The sequence below is a fragment of the Gopherus evgoodei genome, chromosome 2, assembly GCF_007399415.2.
Source record: "Gopherus evgoodei ecotype Sinaloan lineage chromosome 2, rGopEvg1_v1.p, whole genome shotgun sequence".
Taxonomy (NCBI): Eukaryota; Metazoa; Chordata; order Testudines; family Testudinidae; genus Gopherus; species Gopherus evgoodei.
The window spans coordinates 84,974,503-84,994,676 of NC_044323.1; the positions used below are offsets into that span (position 1 = coordinate 84,974,503).

General features: G+C 40.6%; 1 protein-coding gene across 1 annotated transcript in view; it reads right to left on the reverse strand.

Annotated features, from left to right (window-relative positions):
• SUSD5 (sushi domain containing 5) overlaps nt 1-20,174 on the reverse strand; it is a 77,019-nt gene that overhangs the window by 33,194 nt on the left and 23,651 nt on the right. Inside the window, exon 3 of the mRNA XM_030549351.1 lies at nt 8,026-8,144. Coding sequence (XP_030405211.1) covers nt 8,026-8,144 — 119 coding nt within the window. The remainder of the gene's footprint in view (nt 1-8,025; nt 8,145-20,174) is intronic.

A 20,174-nucleotide genomic window follows, 5' to 3' on the forward strand; every position in this document is an offset into this window, starting at 1 on the left:
CAACCTCCTGCCCCCAACAACTCACTCCAGCGATTCCCAAAATCAAAGCCACTTACCAGGGGCCTCCTCTCCTGTTTGTGCTTCACCAAGCTCTGACAGCTGTGACTGACTAGCCTCCTTCGGGGTAGAGAAGAGCACCTGGCTGCATGCATCTCTGACCTCCAGTCATCCTCTGCCCCTGGGTCATCCTCCCACTCCACAAGCTTGTCCAAGATTTCCTCCTCCTGGCTCGGTCCACTCTCGACTGGCCCATGAGCCACCGAAGTATCCACAGTGGCCTTTGCAGTGGAGGTGGGGTTGCCATCAAATATCGCTTCCAGCTCTCAGTAGAATCAGCAGCTTGTGGGAGCGGCGGTTTGCCTCCCACGCCTTGTGGTAACTGTTCCGTAGCTCCTTCACTTTGACCCTGCACTGCAATGTGCCTCAGTCATGGCCTCTTTCTGTCATGCATTGTGAAATCCGTCCATAGGTATCATAATTCCTGCGGCTGGAGCGCAGCTGGGACTGGACAACCTCCTCTCCCCAAATGCTGATGAGATCCAGTAGCTCAGCATTGCTCCAAGCGGGGGATCACCTGGTGCAGGCATGGTCACCTGGAAAGATGCGCTGAGACCACTGCACGCATCACCGAGCAAACAGGAAGGGGACTTTTAAAATTCCCAAGGAATTTAAGGGGTGGGCTCACGGTTGGTTATCTGAGGACAGAGCAGTAGAGTTCTAACTGATGACTGAGAGGAGAGAACAGACATTGTGGGATACCTCCCAGAGGCCAACTGCAGCACTGTAATTGACCAGGGTGTCTACACTGGCATCATGGCGCTGTAGCCCCAGCGCAGAAAGCTGTATGCCTCTCGTCGGGGAGGTGTTTTTACAGCGCTGCAACTGCGCAGTTTCTGAGCACTAAGTGACTTGGTAATGTGTACACCTCAGGAGTTACACCACAGACAGCTGCTTTACGGCTCAGAAACTTGCCAGTGTAGTCAAGATCTAAGTACATGTAAAGAAATATAATACAATGAGGGTGGTAATTTTTTCCTCTTCTGGGCTTTTCTTTTCTTTCCCATTCCAGCCATTACAATATCTTATTTTTCTTGCATTAACATGTATTTTTCGTAGTTATTTAAAATTTACCTTTGGGGCTGTCTGCAGATACACACAAATATATTTTGTATTCAGAGCTGCTGTAAATCTCAAACCATCACAACATTCATCTTTTTCATTCCATACAGGGGTCTTTTTGACAGCAAATGCCAGAATGATGAGATATACTTCCCTGTGCTGTGAAAACAGCATTCTTAAAATATTTTAGCTGCATCTCTCACTGGTAAAACATAACCTTCAGTGTCAAAGACTGCCATCTGACTTTGTGCAATTTAATAGATCTGAATTCTAGAAGTGCAGAGGGAAAGGTGCTGATTCAGAAAATTTTAACTTTAAGTGATTGATTCTGCATTCCTTCTACACTCAAAAGTCCTCTTCGATTTTAGAGAACACTGTTACTATTGAATTCATTAAGAGCCTTGAGTGTGCAAAGAATGTAGCATTATGGTCTGTAGGCCTCAATCCTGCAAATACGTACTCGTACATGGGCCAAACTTCATGCATGTGAGCAGTCCTATTGAATTTACTCATGTGTTTAAAGTTAAGCACATGTATAAGTGAATGCAGGATCAGGGTCTTAGAAGAAAATTTTGGAATAGTTTACATTGGAATCTGCTGTGACTCTCTCAAATGCACTTTGTATAGCATTAAGGGTTGTAAAATGCCTTATTTTTAAAGATTTTATTTTAATCCCTAAAGGTTGAGTTCTGCTTAACATTCTGCCAGATTTATTCATTTAACATTAATGATTATATTGCCTCAACACTGTTGTCATAACTTTCCTACTCAGATCTGAACCTTAGAGTTCAGAACATGAGAAGTTAGCATGAAACCTCCAAACTTAATTACCAGCTTGGATCTTATATCGCTGCCACCAGCCAAAAGATTTCAGTGTCTGGCTCACTGTGGTCTCCCCAAAACCTTCCCTGGGGGACCCCAAGACTCAGATTCCTTGAGTCTCACAACAAAGGAGAATAAACCATTTCCCTTCCCCCTCCAGGTGTTCCCTCCCTGGGTTCCTGGAGAGATATACAGATTCAAGCTCCGTGAATCTAAACAAAGGGATTCCACCCTTCCCCCCCCCCTCTCTATTCCTGTTAAGTACAGACTCAATTCCTTCGAGCCTCAACAAGGGGGGGGAAAACAAACAGGTCTTCAAAAGCAAGCTTTATGTAAAAAGAAAGAAAAAGACATAAAAATGGTCTCTGTATCAAGGTGACAATATACAGAGTCAATTGCTTAAAAGAAAAAATGAATAAACAGCCTTATCCAAAAAGAATACAATTTAAAACATTCCAGCAACTACACACCTGTAAATACAAAAAAACAATATAAACCTATTGTCTTACTATCCTTGTACTTACAACTTGGAAACAGAAGATTAGAAAGCCTGGAGAGTCCTGTGGTCACTCTCAGAGCCCAGAAAGAGAACAGACCAAGAACAAAGGACTCACACCCAAAACTTCCCTCCAACCAGATTTGAAAAAGTCTTGTTTCCTGATTGGTCCTCTGGTCAGGTGTTTCAGGTTACTGTTTGTTAACCCTTATATAGGTGAAAGAGACATTAACCCTTAGCTATCTGTTTATGACAACTGTTAAAATGCTGTTGATTAAAGGTGATGATGATATTTCTCTAACAAATGAGGCTATGTCTATGCTACAGATCTTACAGTAGCACAGTTGTACTGATGCAGCTGCACCGCTGTAAGGTCTCCCGTGTAGCTGCTTTCCGCCAGGAGGAGAGAGCTCTCCCACCAGCATAATTAAACCACCCCCAGCGAGCGGCGGTAGCTATGTCTGCAGGAAAGCGTCTCCCACTGACGTAGTGCTGTCCACACCAGTGCTTTTGTTGGTGAAACTTTTGTCAGTCAGTGGTGTTTTTTTCACATCCCTGACCAACAAAAGTTTTACCGACAAAAGTGCTCGAGTAGACAAACCCTGAGTTAATAGGTCTCAGTGAAAAGTAAAATAATTGAAAGATTTAGACCTGTAGTTAGTCTTTTTGACAAAGCTGCAAAACAGGTTGGTCTTGGGCCATCTCTGTAGTTGCTACTGTGAGGTACCTAGCATATTTGTAGGATCTTAATAATAATAATTAATATAGTGTTGTTACTCGCCTGGGATGAAACTGCTGCTTCTGAAATCTAGGATATTCTCTCAGCAATAATTCAATTGCTTAATACTACTATCATTGTTATTTATATAGTGTCACAGATGTGCATAATGCTTTACATGCAAATAAAAGATACAGTCCCATCTTACATTGTAGATATCCAGTCCTGCAAAGTGCTGAGTGCCTCCTGGGAGGACAGGAAGTACTGAGGTCCTGTACCCTACAGGCTTCATTCTTCTCTCATTTTACATCAATTACACACCATTCTAAATCCAGTGAATTCAGTGGAGTTACTTCTGAGTTACACCAGCATAAATGATAAAAGAATCAGACTATATATGTTTGGGCCTAGGGTTAGATAAAACACGAAATAGCACAGGGATGAGGATTAATGGACGTCAATCCACAAAAAACTATATGAACACTAAACCCAGCTATGGGGAAATCTGTGTATCCAGTATATTCAGAATAGGTTAGAGCTAAATATTAAACCCATTGAAGTCAAGAGGCTTTTGCCCTGTTTTAATAGGATCAGAATTTGTCTTTTAGTATTTTTTTGTAACTCTCCCATAGCAAACATATATTAAAATCAATTCTTTTTCAAAAAGAGGGAAAAATCATATAAGCATTAGAATGTTGATATTACATTCCAGAGAATTAGCCACAGACTGTAACAGTGATTGGCTCCATACAGCTGTCATTCAGAAATACAGTGAGCAGCCAAGTTTTATGATAATTAATATACTTCACAAAGGGTATCATGTGTGAAAAGACTGCAGCTTTTTTAAAAGAACTTCACAGGCAACGAGCCAAGTGGAACAATTTGTCATGAAGAGGCTTAGGTCTCAGATCAGCCAACCTTTACTTAAGAGTTCTTGTTAAAACATAAATTGTTTATTCAGTATCTATCTGTTGAATATTCAAGCATGAGGGCACCTTGTGGTCATCTGGAAATATTGCTGAATTAAACACTGTTAGATGAGTGTGTTGGTATAGTCACCCTTTCTCTCATCAGGAGCCTCCCTGCCCCGCATGAATGAGCTGCTCAGAAATTGTCTCTTCTGTATCAATATTTCATTTCCCTCAGTTTTCATTGTGCAGTTCCACTGTGTCCTAAAACAATTTCTTCCATGTTTTGAAAAACAGTTTTTATGGTGTATTTGTATTGCAGTAGGGCCTAGGAGCCCCAGTCACAGGCCAGGACCCTGCTAGTCACTTCACAAGCACAAAACAAATAGAGTCCCTCCCTGCCTCACAGAACTTACTATTTAAGAACAAGACAAGGGACAACTGGTAGAGACAGGCAGGCAGAGCACAATGAAACAATAAGACAATACTGCCCAGCATGACAGGCAGTGGTATCAGTACCCTAACTACTTAACCATTGCCCAGTTTTTATAGGCCAGACAGCAAGGGAGAGTTTTAAGGAGGGATTTGAAGAAGAAAGATGAGATGATTGGGTGGATATTTATGGGAGCTTCTCTCGTGTGACAGGCAGCATGGGAGAAAGTTGCTTGTTTCAAAATGCAACAGTTGGGTGAGGAAAATGGCATCAAAGAGCAGCAGGTGAAAGTTGACATGATAATCAATGACAAATGATAGGAAAGGCTGGGGAGAGGCTGTGAAGGGCCTTGAAAGTGAAGATATGTAGTTTGTATTTGGTGCCATTGAGAAGGGGGAGCCAGTGGAAGGATTCAAAGACAGGGGTGACATGGTCAAAGTGAGAAAGTAGCACAATGATCTTTGCAGAAGTTACTGAATAGATAGAAAACTGGACCTTTTCAAGTCAAATGTTGCAGTATTTGATTGTCTAACAATAGATCAGATATACTGCACACCTTTTGTCACTTCAGCTTGATATTGTCATGTCATTATATTCACAGGCTTGACTAAGATTAGGGCTGTCAAACAATTAAAAAAATTAATTGTGATTAATTGCGCTGTTAAACAATAATAGAATTATATTTATTTAAATATTCTGGGATGTTTTCCACATTTTCAAATATATTGATTTCAATTACAACACAGAATACAAAGAGTAAAGTGCTCACTTTATATTTATTTTTATTATAAATATTTGCACTGTAAAAAACAAAAGAAATAGTACTTTTCAATTCACCTCATACAAGTACTATAGTACAATCTCTTTATCATGAAAGTTGAACTTACAAATGTAGAATTATGTACAAAAAAATCTGCATTCAAAAACAAAACAATGTATATCTTTAGAGCCTACAAGTCCATTCAATCAAACCATACAAGTTTGGTTACAATTTGCAGGACATAATGCTGCCCAGTTCTTGTTTACAATGTCACCTGAAAGTGAGAACAGGTAGTCACATGGCACTGTTGTAGACAGTGTCACAAGATATTTACATGCCAGATGTGCTAAAGATTCATATGTCCCTTAATGCTTCAACCACCATTCCAGAGGACATGCGTCCATGCTGATGATGGGTTCTGCTCAAGAATGATCCAAATGTGGGTAAGACAGAACAGGAGACATACAATTCTCCCGTAAAGAGTTCAGTCACAAATTTAATTTAATTTAATTTTAAGGAGCATCATCAGCATGGAAGCTTGTCCTCTGGAATGATGGCTGATGCATGAAGGGGCATATGAATGTTTAGCATATCTAGCACGTAAATACTTTGCAACACTAGCTACAAAAGTGCCATGTGAACGCCTGGTCTCACTTTCAGGTGACATTGTAAATAAGAAGCAGGCAGCATTATCTCCCATAAATGTAAACAAACTTGTTTGTCTTAGCAATTGGCTGAACAAGAAGTAAGACTGAGTGGACTTGTGGGCTCTAAAGTTTTACATTGGTTTGTTTTTTAGTACAGTTATGTAACAAAAAAAATCTACATTTGCAAATTGTGCTTTCACCATAGAAATTGCACTATGGTGTTTGTATGAGGTGAATGGAAAAATACTATTTCTTTGTTTATCATTTTTACAGTGCAAATATTTGTAAGAAAAATGATAATATAAAGTGAGCACTTTACACTTTGTATTCTGTGTTGTAATAGAAATCAATATATTTGAAAATGTAGAAAAATATCCAAAATATTTAATACATTTCAATTGGTATTCTATTGTTTAAGAGTGCGATTAATAGTAATTAATTTTTTTGAGTGAATTGTGTGAGTTAACTGTGATTAATCAACAGCCCTACTCAAGATTTGTTAAAACACCCTAAGCACTGTGTGAGTTTACTGTTTTTCACGTAATGTGTCAGTCAATACCATCTGCCTATCTCTTTCCTTTTTTGAAGTGGCACACAAAACCACATTGTGGGCTTAACAGGTCATCCCCACTATTCCATCATCCCAACTGTACAGTCTATATTTTATATAAAAATTCTCAGGTTCAAATTATTCTGTTACACAAACATATATCTAGAGAAAATCCACTGATATCCATGGAATTAGTTTGGATGTACCAGGTGTATTTGAGAGCACAATTTGTCCCTCAGTTTTTTATCTGAATGAGGAAAACAGATTCTAGATTTAATTCCACATGCTGAGTTCAGAATACTGACTCCCTAGCTGCCAAAGTCTTCCAGTAGCCGTAAGGGCCTCTCAGCTGCACAGAATTTGAATTTATCCAGTTCCGTACACTACTGAAAATGAGATTAAATTTCCATACTGGAAAGTGGCTTTTAAAAGTATGATAAGTTTACTATCAATAACAATATTTTTCTCATAATGCATCTTTACTGGTGGGCCATGATATCTGAGTATCTACAACTAAGGTTAATCTCTAGCACAGTACTTTAGTTTCACATTCAGGATGAACCATGACATCCAGAGTCCCCAAAGCAGGCCTGATCTATACCAACTGACTGGCATACCTTGTAATCGTAACATGCATGCAGCACTTCATGCCAGCACATGAATAGCCATCTTCAGTGTTTCACAAATATTATTTGCACTCATTTGTTGCAATATCCTAGATGAGGTCTTTAGCTGTGTAGTATTAGATGATTTCTTCCTAGAGTAACTTCACCAACAATACAATGTTTTGTATTGGGAAATTATGCAAAAACCCCTGTTCCCAACAACACAGCTGAGCGCTATCAGTACTTCTTGAATCCCAGAATGTATTGGTACAACCATGGTTGTAAGTAGAGCTGTGTGAATAATGATTTTTTTTTTTTTGGTTCATGAGTAATTCCAAAAAAACTTGTGTGGGGGAATCATTTTGGGTCAAACTGATTGTTTTGTTTTGTTTTTTGTTTTTGAAATTTTCAGTAAATCAAAAAGTAAGAGAAAAAGGGGGGGAGAGAGAGATTTTGTTCATTCTGAAAAGAAACATGTTATTTCAATTTTGAGTGTTTTAAAAATAAGTTGGAAGGAAATTTCTAAAGGAACCAAAAACTCAAAACATTTAATTTTGCAAATGTAATTAAATGTTCTAACTCCTGAGATTTTTGTTTTTTGACATGAACAATTTAGCAAACTACTTTGTGAAGTGTTTGTGTTGCTGAATCTGAATTTTTTTGCAGAAAAACGTTTTGGACAAAAGAAATTAACGCAGCTCAGGTTGTAAGATGTGTTTGTGAACACCAAAATGGTTCTATCAGTCGCCTTATTGCTAAACTCTTGCAAGAATAAGTTGGACCACCATGTCATGCAACTCATGTCCTTGCAACAGGTTCCTCACTTAATGGAGACACACTGTAAAGATTTATTTTGCAAAATTTCCCATAATTGCTCCCACTAGTAGAAAAATGTAAGAAAAAAGTCCTTTTTTGTAGGCAAGACAATGGTGACAGTACATTGTTTCAATGACATATCAGTGCTGACCTTCATCTTTCACACAAAATGCATTGTATCTGCCACTGGGAGAGGGATCATTTTCAATGTTAACATCGATAGCTTTCACACTCTGTTCGTTGCTGCCTGTCTTACTGCACACCATTGTCCTAAAATAGAGAAGAAGGAGAACAAAATCAGAAGTTTTGCAAGAACTGTACTGCATATATAGGTGAAATTGGTTGGCCTTATATCACTTCATAGACTCATAGACTTCAAGGTCAGAAGGGACCATTATGATCTTCTAGTCTTACCTCCTGCACAATGTAGGCCACAGAATCTCACTCCTGTAACAAACCCAGATCTATGTCTGAACTATTGAAGTTCTCGACTTGTGGTTTAAAGATTTCAAGGTGTAGAGAATCCTCCAGCAAGTGACCCGTACCCCACGTTGCAGAGGAAGGAAAAAAAAACCCAGGGCCTCTGCTAATCTGCCTTGGAGGAAAATTCCTTCCCGACGCCAAAAAGGGTGATCAGCTAAGCCCTGAGCATGTGGGCAAAATTCACCAGCCAGACACCCAGGAAAGAATTCTCTGTAGTAACTCAGATCCCAGGCTGTCTAGTGTCCTATCATAGGCCATTGGGCATATTTACCGCTAATAGTCAAAGATCAATTAATTGCCAGAATTAGGCTGTTCTATCATACAGTCAGGGAACAGCATTGCATCAGTCTTTATTATTGTCAGGACTGAACTTCTGAGGAGCTTGCACTGGGGTAGTAATGTGGAAAAGGCCATCCTGGTAAAGAACGGATAAGAGAGACAAGTAATTTTTTTAAATGTCTGGTCATATATTAATTCATATATTAATTCAAGGGCACATGAAGCACTAAAATTTGAGGACTGGCATTTGAAAGAGTGATAGCACATTTCAATTTGTGTACAGTATGTCTAAACCTTGGGACAAATCCCAAATCCTGCCTAAGGGCCATATGATGCTTCACTTACAACAGTGTGAATCCACAGCAACAGTGTTGGCTTCCACAGTGTACTCCAGATTCAAAACAGTTTAAATCAGAGCAGAATTTGGCCTTCTGTCTTTTTTAGTTCTTTACTCAAGTAAACTCCTATTAAAGTGTGAGTTTAATAGGATTTAATAGGAGTTTTGCCTGAGTACAAATTAGGTAAAGATCCCAGGATTTCCTATTATCACCAATAATTCAAAATACTTTATTAAAATATTATCCTTAGTATTTTATCATGTTTGTTCAGTTAATCCGTTTGCCACTGATTTGCAACATTGTAGGCAAATCACTTCACTTTTCTGTCTCAGGGTGTATCCACACTGTGCAGTTTTCAGCTCAAGCGGACCTATGCACTAGCTTTGATCAAGCTAGCATGTGTATACAAATAGCAGTGTAGCCACAGCGGCGCAAGCAGCAATATGGGCTAGCCACCCTAATATAGTCTCCTCCAAGATCCTGTGCGTGTACTCACAAGGTTGCTGCGTGCCACCAGCTGTGCTGCCTTGGCTAAGCTGCTGTTTTTAGTGCACTACCTGGATTATAGCTAGTGTGTTTTTGTCTACCCAAGCTGGAGATTACATCACCAGCTGCAGCATATATGTATCTCAATTACTGCACCTATAGAATGGGAATAATATTTACTCACCTACCTATATCTCAGAGATGTTGTGAGGATTAATTAATCTCTAATGTCTAAAGGCATCAGCTCCATAACAAAAATGTGATCTCTGCCCTGAAAAGTAGATCTTGCCTTCCTCACTGTAGTATCTGACCACCTCACAATTCCCCTGTGAGATAGGGCAGTGCCAATATCCCCATTTTATAAAAGAGGAACTGAAGCACAGAGAGGCTAAGTGACTTGCCCAAGGTTACACAATAAGTCTGTGGCAGAGTAGAGAATTAAAACCCACATCTTCTGAGTCCTAGAGCAATGCTTTAACTATTGGACTGTCTTACAGTAGGGGGAGAAAGCAAACAAATAGAGGAGTAAAAGGTAACAATGAGAAAATTATGATCTGAGTGATAAGCAGCAGTCAGAGCACACCAGCTAACCAGTGTCAAGTTTTTTGTAGGTGTTGAAGCACAGGTAAGTTTTAGGAAGCAATTTGAAGGAAGCAACGTGATAGTTTTGCAGATTTTTACAGGGTGCTCTTTCTAAGCGTAATGGGGGACAGGAGAAGAGCCTGAAGGTGCTTAGTGGAAAATTAGGCAATTAGACAATGAAATCTGGCATTGCTGACAGTGGAGGTGGGAATATCCGTCTGACAGAATATGAAAAATGATAAATAGGGTGAAATAGTCCATGGAGGGTCTTAAAAGTAAAGATGAATAGTTGTTATTCTACTGCAGCTATGAATCTGGTAAACAATTTAAACCTTTCTAAGACTGATACAAGATGTGCTTAGGAGCCATTACTGGGTGAATGGATAGGCACAAAAATGGTACAAAATGCACTACTACTTGTAGTAAGATGAGGCCCTGACATATAAACCCTTGGTATCAGAGGCCCGGTATGAGGCCTAAGGCCTGAGCTAAAGTAATGGTCAAGACTTTGCTAATATAAAGCAAAGTGAAGCTGTGAGCCAGAGGCAGGTCCTGCTCACAGAAGCTGGCAAGGAAAGGGCTGATGTTGCACAAACATATACATACAATGTATTGGATACTACAGATATAAACATACGGTACCAGGACACCCTGATACTGGCACATTCCACGCAGATAACAAGGAACAGGCTGACCCATCCTAACGACAGGGTCAAAAGGATAATATGATGGCTAGAGTTGTTTTGTTCCAACCAACATGTACAAGGTGAGAGGTGGCAGCTTACTGCTTAGATGGGTTGTATGTGCTTGGGGTGGCCCTGGTTACACCTTGCTAGGTAGAGTGCACTCAATACGTCAAGAGTGATACTTGTTTGTATCTGTGTATAAGAATGCATCCCTAGGGCGGTGTCTTTGTCTGGCCTAGAGGGCAGTGAAGAGTCTCGCCACTGACTGAGCCGGTCCATTGTCAGGGGGCACATATTCGTAGTATGTCCTGTAGAGTCTACAGGGAACTATTACTGTGCTTCATTTGACGATAAACCTGGCCAGGTGCCTTCGTACCTTATCAGAGTCTGTGGTCTTTGGGGGTTCTCTCAGGGTCTGCTGTGTCAGCTATCTGCACAGAGCTGAGGCAGCACGCAGAAGGAACACACGCACGCAGCCCACTGTTATCAACATTGAACAGAGCAGACACTACTATGAAAAGTGACACTTGAAACTGACACCTACATTTTTTGTGTCTGTGATTTCGATCAAACATGCTCCATTTATTTACAAGCAAAATATGTGTTTTGTTTTTCCCTACCTGCAAGCCCTGAAAACTCAGCTTGAGACCCTGGAGTCAAGCTAGTCTCTTTTTTTCCTTATACATCTTCCTCACCTACAATTAAGGTTTTGTAGAACAAATTATGGCCTCACTGCCACTTATGCAATCCCACTGTCTTCCAGTTAGGCCCTCAGTAACACCTATGCCATCCTATTGCCTTCAATGGGTTTTAACAAAAGTGACAAATTCGAACTAAGTATACAATTCTGTTGATGTTGAACAAAAAGGGGCATAGAATCCATCTCTCTCTATCTCAGCTATGGTGTCTCTACAGAACTAAGAGGAGCAAACAGTCGTATATTATAGACGAAGCTGTTAGCACTGCCTATACTTATGGCTACCCAAACTTACCATTATAAGATCCTATTTTCAGTTGCGTATAATTTTGATTAACTTTACCTGTTCAGGCTGAAACTTCTCATACTGGCATCTATCTTAGGCTGAATTTTTTTGGAAAGTTTCAGCAAAAAATGATTCAGACATTTCCAAGGATTAGATTAGGAAAAAATACACTGTTTTGCCCATGCTAAAAAAAAATTCTTATGAATTTTTCGTTGAGAAATTGTAGTACCTACATGCTTTAGAGCAGGGACATGACATTTTGGCACGGATGCACTTGATGGCAGGGATGTTTGTTTGTTTAATTATTTTTTGCTGTTCTTTTGAAAATCTGTTTGAATTTGACCAAGTTGAAAGCCTTTGAAAAATCTGTTCCCATATGCTTAGCAGAGACTTTGGCAGCTAAATTCTTCCAAGATTACATCTTCACTGACCATGCTCCGTGCCAGGGATGCAGGGACTATGCAATTGTACCACTCTACTTGGAACTGGTGAGGCCTCAGCTAGTGTATTGTGTCCAGTTTTAGGCACAACACTTTAAGATGTGGATAAATTAGAGAATGTCCAGAGGACAGCAACAAAAATAATAAAAGGTTTAGAAAACCTGACCTATGAGGATAGGTTAAAAAAGAAAACTGTTTATATTTATTCTTGAGAAAAGAAGACTGAGGGGAGACCTGATAACTCTTCATATCATATGCCTATATGCATATGTTTTACCTGTTCAAAATATTATTCTTAAAAATTGATTTGAAGGCTTACAAACTTAAAACAATATTAATGAGCTATTAAAATATACTACATCAAAAAACTGATGGTCTCATTACTTCCTTTTTAACTTTCTAGAATAGTTAAAGATGTCATTCACAAGTTGATACCAGAATTTAATTGCTGGCACCATAAACAAAATACAAGTTATGTTCATTTAAATATTTCAGTGATACAGAAGTTTAAAAAAATGAAAACTTGGAAAACCTCATCAGAAAGTCCCCCTTCCCCCCTGCAATCCCTTCCCCCCCCCCATGCATTTTTTCCTCCTGGAAAAACAACACTGCACATGGTGGGCTCATTTTACATAAAAAGCGTTCATGTGTGTGCGTGTGCACATTCATTCACACATGCATGTGAGAGTAGGAAGGAAATCTTTAGATTTTCCCTCCTACTGCATAAGGATGTAGCCCTGCCAAGACTTAGGCACATGCTTAACTTTTACTATTGAAATAAATGGAATTACTCATGGTAATAAGTTCTTGCAGCATCTGTGCCTAAGTGCATTCTAGCTGTTTGATCCTTTCAACCACAACAATTTGTTTGCATTATTTTATATGCAAAGTCTCACTGAAAGTCAATGGAACGTAGACTTACATGCCTAAGTCATTTCAGAAAATGAGGTTTAACTGCCTAAATCACTTAGGCTTTGCAGTGCTGAGCAGCGAAACATCTAAATAGCTTTAAAAGGCTGGTTCTAGGTGTCTAAAGTTTAGTACCCAAAATCCAAGGCACTCAGAATTAGAGAGTGAAAATTTGCTCCACAGTAAATTCAGTGGGAATTTTGGTCACTCATGATCTCTGAAAATCAATCCATGTCCCTTTGGATATGACTACACTGGAGCTGGAAGGTATAATTTCCAGTTCAAGGAGACATATCTGTGCTTGCTCTGATCAAGCTAGAGCACTAAAAACAGAAGTGTAGGTATGGTGGTGCAAGTGGCAGGGTGGGCACTGCCCAGAATACAGTCTCATTCAAGACCCTAGATACATATTCAGGTAGTTAGCACCACTTGCACCACTCTGATTAGCACGGGTATGTCTGCTCCAGTTGGAAATTACACCTTACATCTCCAGTGTAGACAGACTGTGTGTGCCTAAGTAAGGATTCAATGCCTGATCTCAGGCATCCAGTTCTGAACTTTGGAGCCTGCATTTTCTGACTTTTAATCCTCTGTTCTAGCAATTATCCACTACTGCAACCCAAAGCATCACTACTCAGTGTGCTATTTCTGGGGTTGACTGAAAATTTCTCTTTGGCTGACGGATCCTTGGAATTTTGCTATCATGTCCAAAATAGGATACTTTGAATCATATATAGGATTGTGTGTTTAAAGAACGAACTGCTTTTTAATTTTTTTCAGATGCCATATAAAGTTCCTGTGTGGTTTGCTATTGCAAGTATATAGCTGATGGAAATCTAATATAGTACATTGACTTGTTAATCCTTAGAATAGCATTTATTAGTTACTGTTGATAGAAATAAGACTTAATAAAAAAGCTATGAAGTAAGTAATTTTTACCATTATACACAAAGTAAGACTCCAGTGTGTTTGACCTTTTGAATCCCTTACGAAAAGATCCAAACTCTTGGATTTACAGCTAAACCATGTTCCTTCATTAAGTTAAAAAAATGAAATACTCTTCTGGTAGATTAATTCATTCCTGCTTCAAACAAGGTTTTAAGTCACACTGCACTTAAGAGTTTAACTTGGTACTGTATATTATAAAATTTAGAATTGTGAATTTGTTTTGATTTAAATTGAAAACATCCAGATACAATTTCTCTGAGAATGAAGAAATCCTCTCTCATGTAAATAGGGAAATAACTAAAGCCTATTTGATTCTTCCAACCCCACATTCTCTGTCTGTATGCTTTATGCCTACAGCCCAGTCCTGCAAGGTGATGAGCATTTCCTGTGAGGTGTTGACTGCACTCAACTCCCACTGAGCCCTTCAAATGAGAGGGCTCAGCACCTCATACCATTGGGTTTAAGGATCCAGCAGGCTTATAAAACCTTACTTGACTGTTTGGAGTCAATAGGCCTACTTGTGTGAGTGAGAGTTGCAAAATCAAGCCCTTTTCTGTAAATTCTTTGGGATGGGTATATGTCTTTCTACATGTCTGTAAAGTGCCAACCGCTATAGAAACAGTTATTGGTGATGCATGTAGCAGAGCTGTTAACAAAAGCTGCACATGTTTTTCATTTACCATTTCCAGTCCTAGAACTATTGCTGCTTAGGAGTCACCAGGGTTAAGACGATACTATACTCTGAACACCGAATAGAATGGAAGAGGGGGATCACTCTGCATATGTGTGCACTGCAGTAAAAACCCCGGGGCTGGCCTGGGTCAGCTGACTCCAGCTTGCAGGGCTGGGCTGCGGGGCTATAAAATTGCAGCGTAAACATCTGGGTTTGTAGTGGAGCCCAGGTTCTGAGACCTCGTGAGGGGCAGCGGGTCCCAGAGGCCAGCATCCAGCCCAAGCCTGAAGCTCTACTCTGCAATTTTATAGTCCCTCAGCCAGGGCCGGCTTTATGAACTGCAGGGCCCGATTTGAATACCTGGCAGCAGCCCGGGACTTCAGCGGCACTTCAGCGGTGAGGGGTCTGCTCTGGGTCTTCTGCAACACCGAAGGACCCCCCGCCACCAAAATGCAGCTGAAGACCCGGAGCGAACACACACACACACACACACACTCACACACCTGCCGCCGAAATGCTGCCGAAGACCCAGACCCCACCCCCGGGGGTGCCAGGTGAGTAAAAAAAAATTTTTAAATTAAAAAGGCGCCTAAGACGCAGGGCCCTCTTAGGTGCAGGCATGGGGCCCTCTTAGGGGTGGGGCCCAATTCCCGGGAATCAGCCTAAAGCCAGCCCTGCCTTCAGCCTGAGCCCCATGAGCCTGAGTCAGCTAACTGAGGCCAGCCACAGGTGTTTTGTTGCAGCATAGCCATGCCCTGTGGGATTTGAATTTGAGTGGATTTCAGTTCTGATTTGAGCCCAGATGTATATGGAATTCTACATCTTTTTAGCATATCCTTTAGTCTATTGCTTAGTCCAGTCTGGTCTGTGATTTGTACCCACTGTTATTTCACAAGTAGACACAATTTTTTTTCTCTTTGCAGAGGTCTATGCAACACTTAAATATACATGGAAGGAACTAATGAGTCAGAATACTGATGAGCCATAATAATTATGTGTTCTGGTAAACATCTGACCTGGATGTCAGCTATTTCTGAAAACCTCTTACAATACCATGAATACAGAAAAACTGTTCCTCCAATCATCATTAGGAGAAAAAAAACACCCATACAATTATTATATAGAGGGTGAAATCCAGATTCCATATGTACATTCCACTTTCTTCCATTGCTCAGAACTCTCTCAAACAAATTCTTTTTTGGGTTGCAAAGGAAAATTGCTTTAATTGTTCCTTAGTTACCCAAATGTGAAAAATATACTTTTCCTATATGTTACAATTAATTCACTTACATAAATAACAAAATAGTTTCAAGTAGAAGGTTTGCTCTGTGGTTGTCTTGTATATCCCAATTAAAGTAAAAAAATCAAGCCAAATTTGAAGACAAAAAATGGTTCGGTGGTTTTACAGTTACAGTTTAGAGGTGCCAGATTGGCACATAGGCATTAGAATTTTTATTTAAGGTTTTTCATGGAGCTTTTAAAATGTTGGTTCTGCCAATCAGCCCTTCAGCTTTAGTGGTGCCCTTAAACTGAGAACTTAGCTGAGACATGCATATGATATGCAGGCTTTTTAGTGGCAGTGGTGCCAACTACAATTCTTGACCTATTCAAGGAATGTTGAAGTGAATCAAGTGCAGCTTGTAATCTCCCCATGCCAAATAGCTCCACATTTCTTTTTTTATTTTTCCTTTAAAGAAACAAGATAACTAAATATAAAAATACTGCAATGTTAAGCTTGAGAAATCAAGCACGCCCAAGTCAATAAATTGAAAAGTTAAGGTTGCTTCTGCTGTATTAACTCAGCTAAATTGCACATATGTATTTTGTATTCCTGTTTTACTTGTTAAATATTAACTTATTGTCGTCGTGTTTTAGTGTATACCATAAAAGTATCAAATGATCAACCTGGTGGAATTAATGGCCCAAGAGGAATGCTAGTAAGTTTTGATGCCATTCAATAATCATACAATTATGATTAAGACATTTTAGTGTTTGTGGCCTCAAATAAGACACAACTTTAAAGATAGTATAGATTTTTTTCACAACATTTTCCCTTCATAGTATCACTATGGGGAGAATCAGAATTGAGTGAGGACCTTAACTTTGTATTTCCATACCTTAACATGTTTGGAATCTTTGATCGTTTAACCTTACCTTTGAATTCACTGGATTAGTAATGCTTGCTTTTGGGATAATTGAAAACTTCCTGTGGTGATCTTTTTACCTTCAAACTACCCTCAAGCTTCATTCTGTCTTAACGTAGCTTTTTGTCTGAGAATAGTTACGAATGTTTGATTAGCATAATAATGATTATTTTAATGTTATATTGCAGTATAATGATACTTCACCTTTGTTTTATTATATATTTAAAGAAATCTAATCTTTTAAGTTGTATGTATTATACAAGATACAATACTGTAATATCAATGATTGTAGAAGGAAGCCTGTGGAAATGGGTTTAACCCTGAAACAAGATTATCTGTAGCCAAATAACGCCCATTTAATCTTGCAGTTTTTACTGGAGGAGGCTAGGGTTTAGCAATGGGTAGGTCTGAGACTCTAAGGGTATGTCTACACTGCAATTAAAAAGCCGCAGCTGGCCCGTGCCATCTGACAGGGGCTTGCAGGGCTCGAACTAAGGGGCTGTTTAATTGCAGTGTAGATGTTCAGGCTTGGGCTGCAGTCCTAGCTCTGGGACCCTCCCATCTTGCAGGATCCTAGAGCCTGGGCCCCAGCCCAAGCCCAATTGTCTACTCCATAATTAAACAGCCCCTTTGCCTGAGTCCCGCGAACATGAGTCAGCTGGCATGGGCCAGCCATGGGTTTTTAATTGCAGTGTAGACATACCCTAATATGAACAGGCATGAGCCTGTTGCAAAAGGAGGACTTCTGTGTGTAGGATGCCATGAATAGTTTTGATGATGTTGAAAGGCAGGTTATCAGATGGAGTACTACATATTTGCCAGTTGTTCCTATTATGCTGTCATAGAATCATGGAATATCAGGGTTGGAAGGGACTTCAGGAGGTCATCTCGTCCAACCCCCTGTTCGCTCTTATATTGAGAAATACATTTCTTGACATCCAGGATAGCTTCATCCAAGATGGGGACAGAGTGAGGATATCTGAATGGAGGCATCCTCATTTGCTAGTCAGAGGATGCAGCATGTACCATCTGCTGACTTGACCCTGACCTCAGAAATTGTGATGTCTGATCCTGTTAAAACTTTTGACAGGACACTCTTTGATCTGTCAGATGAGGAGCACCACATTGACTGTCCCGTTTCTCCCACAGACCACTCCAAAGTTGGGAAATTCAACCAGAAAGAAGTGTCAACAACCATGATCCCTTCACCATGGATTAAAAAATAAAATAAAAGAAGACTGAATTCCCTGGTGGTGGGGTGTGGGAGCAGAGCACCAGAGTGATGTGAATTTCCTGACAAACTGTGCTATCATGGTCAAAAAGAGTCATGTCCTTCTTGATAGTGAAAGCCAGCAGGGAACACCTCAGTCCATTGCTGACCAATTTTGTAAAATCCTGCCTCAAGAGGGTCTTCTACTTCACACATTCTGCCCTCTTAACTGCCAGTTCAATAATCTATTCAAGGTGTTGTCCTAATCTTTACATCCCTGACGGGTCTAGGTCTGATCTGTCTCAGAGATCAGCACTGATTCTGTGACACAGGGGATAAACTCTGATCACAAAGGATACTGTGGCTGAGGGTGTCGGAGATGAAATTCAAGTGCTGGAGGCAGGGTGTTCTCTGAGAGGGACGATGAGCTGCAGTATTGCCTGCCAACGAATATCCAGATGATCCCAACCCTTACTACTTTTAGGACACAATGTAAGACCTTCTGTATAGTCAAGTCTTACAATCATGGAGCAATAAAAATGGTTTAGCCTCCTAGATAACAACAACCAACATGATGTGAGGGCAGAGTAAAAAGTCTAGGTCCTATTTTTGGAAATAAAATATTTTTACATATTTATTTTCTGCTTAGTGCTCCTTTGGGAAATACTTAGATTAGATATTGGCAGCCAGAGCAGAAAAGAAACAGCCCGAATGACTGATTTCATTTTAAATAAAAATGGCACTGATTTGGTGACACATCCTTCTCTCTTTCTACCACACGCGCACATACCGGAACACTTCATCAAGCAATATTATATGGATCCTTTAATCTCTAAATCACTATTTCAAATTTAGCCCTGTAGCGAGCAAAAGTTATTACCGTCTGATAGCAATGCTGCTGTCTGAGTGGGTGGTCACAGTCCAGTCCTTAGTAAATAGATGTTCACAACTGATCATGATATCATTGGTGGTAATTTCAGGAGGACTCAAAGGACTCAAAGCCCACAGAGACCCTTTCACTCACAAAATTGGCTCTTTTTAGGACTGGGCACATCATGCGAACAGGAGCTGCTAACAGGGAGTTTTGCAAGGGAGTTCTCCAGGTGAAGGAGGAGCACAGACAGCATCTGTGGGGTAAGTGACTGTCTGCAGTGTTTGGGTTTGTGTGTGTGTTTGGGAGTTACTTGCTGTGTGCTGAGCTTGTGTTTGTCAGTCTGTTTGGTTTGTTTGTTTGAAGGACCGTGTGCTGTAGCTGGCAGTTGGAGGTGGAGCTACTAGGAAGGTTTGAAAGCTAGAAGCCTCTGGTAATTGGCTGAACCTTAACCAGTGGGCGGGGCATTCACTCAGGCCAGGGCTTTATAAAGCTGCGCACAAGCGACCAGGGAGCTTAGCGACCAGGAGCTGCTAACAGGGAGTTTTGCAAGGGAGTTTGGAAGGGGGGGGTCCCTTGTCGGTCTCATCTGTGACCCATTGGTCCCCTGAACCCATAACCTGAGCCACATCAAAAATCTTTCTGTTTACAGCAGAGAGGAGCGGACAGGGAACTGTAGACGGGAATTTGCGAGAGTTTGACAGAGGGAAGCTTACAATGGTGAGGAGGACCCGCAACACCTGTGCCAGCACTGCTTCTGTCTCCTCCACCTGCGCCTGTAGCCAGACAGAGCACCAAAGCATGGATGCTTTTACCCAGATTCTGGTGTGGGCTTGCAAAGACTGTAATTTGCAATTTCCACTTACTGATATCCAGGCTGGGGGTGGCATCCAATGTGAAAGGTGCCTGCTGGTGGAATCTCTCAGGCAGCAGGTGGGAGAGCTACAGGAGGAGGTGGCCAGGCTGAGGAACATCTATGTCCATGAGCAATTCCTGGACAGTATTCATGTGGAGACAGCTGATGGTGCTGTCCCAGTTGACAGGACTACCGACACACCAGTGGAGGAGGAGATGCCTCAGGGTGTATCTGACACACCAGTGGAGGAGGAGGCTCAGGGTGGACACAGCCAGCTGGTTACTTCTAGCAGCAGGCAGTTCTCCACCGCTGCTGCGAACCCTCCTGTTGTGGTAAAAGATAACTGTTATGCTCTTCTTGATACAGGAGAGAAGAAATCACCCCCAACAGTGAAGGGGGTGAAGCCTCGTAC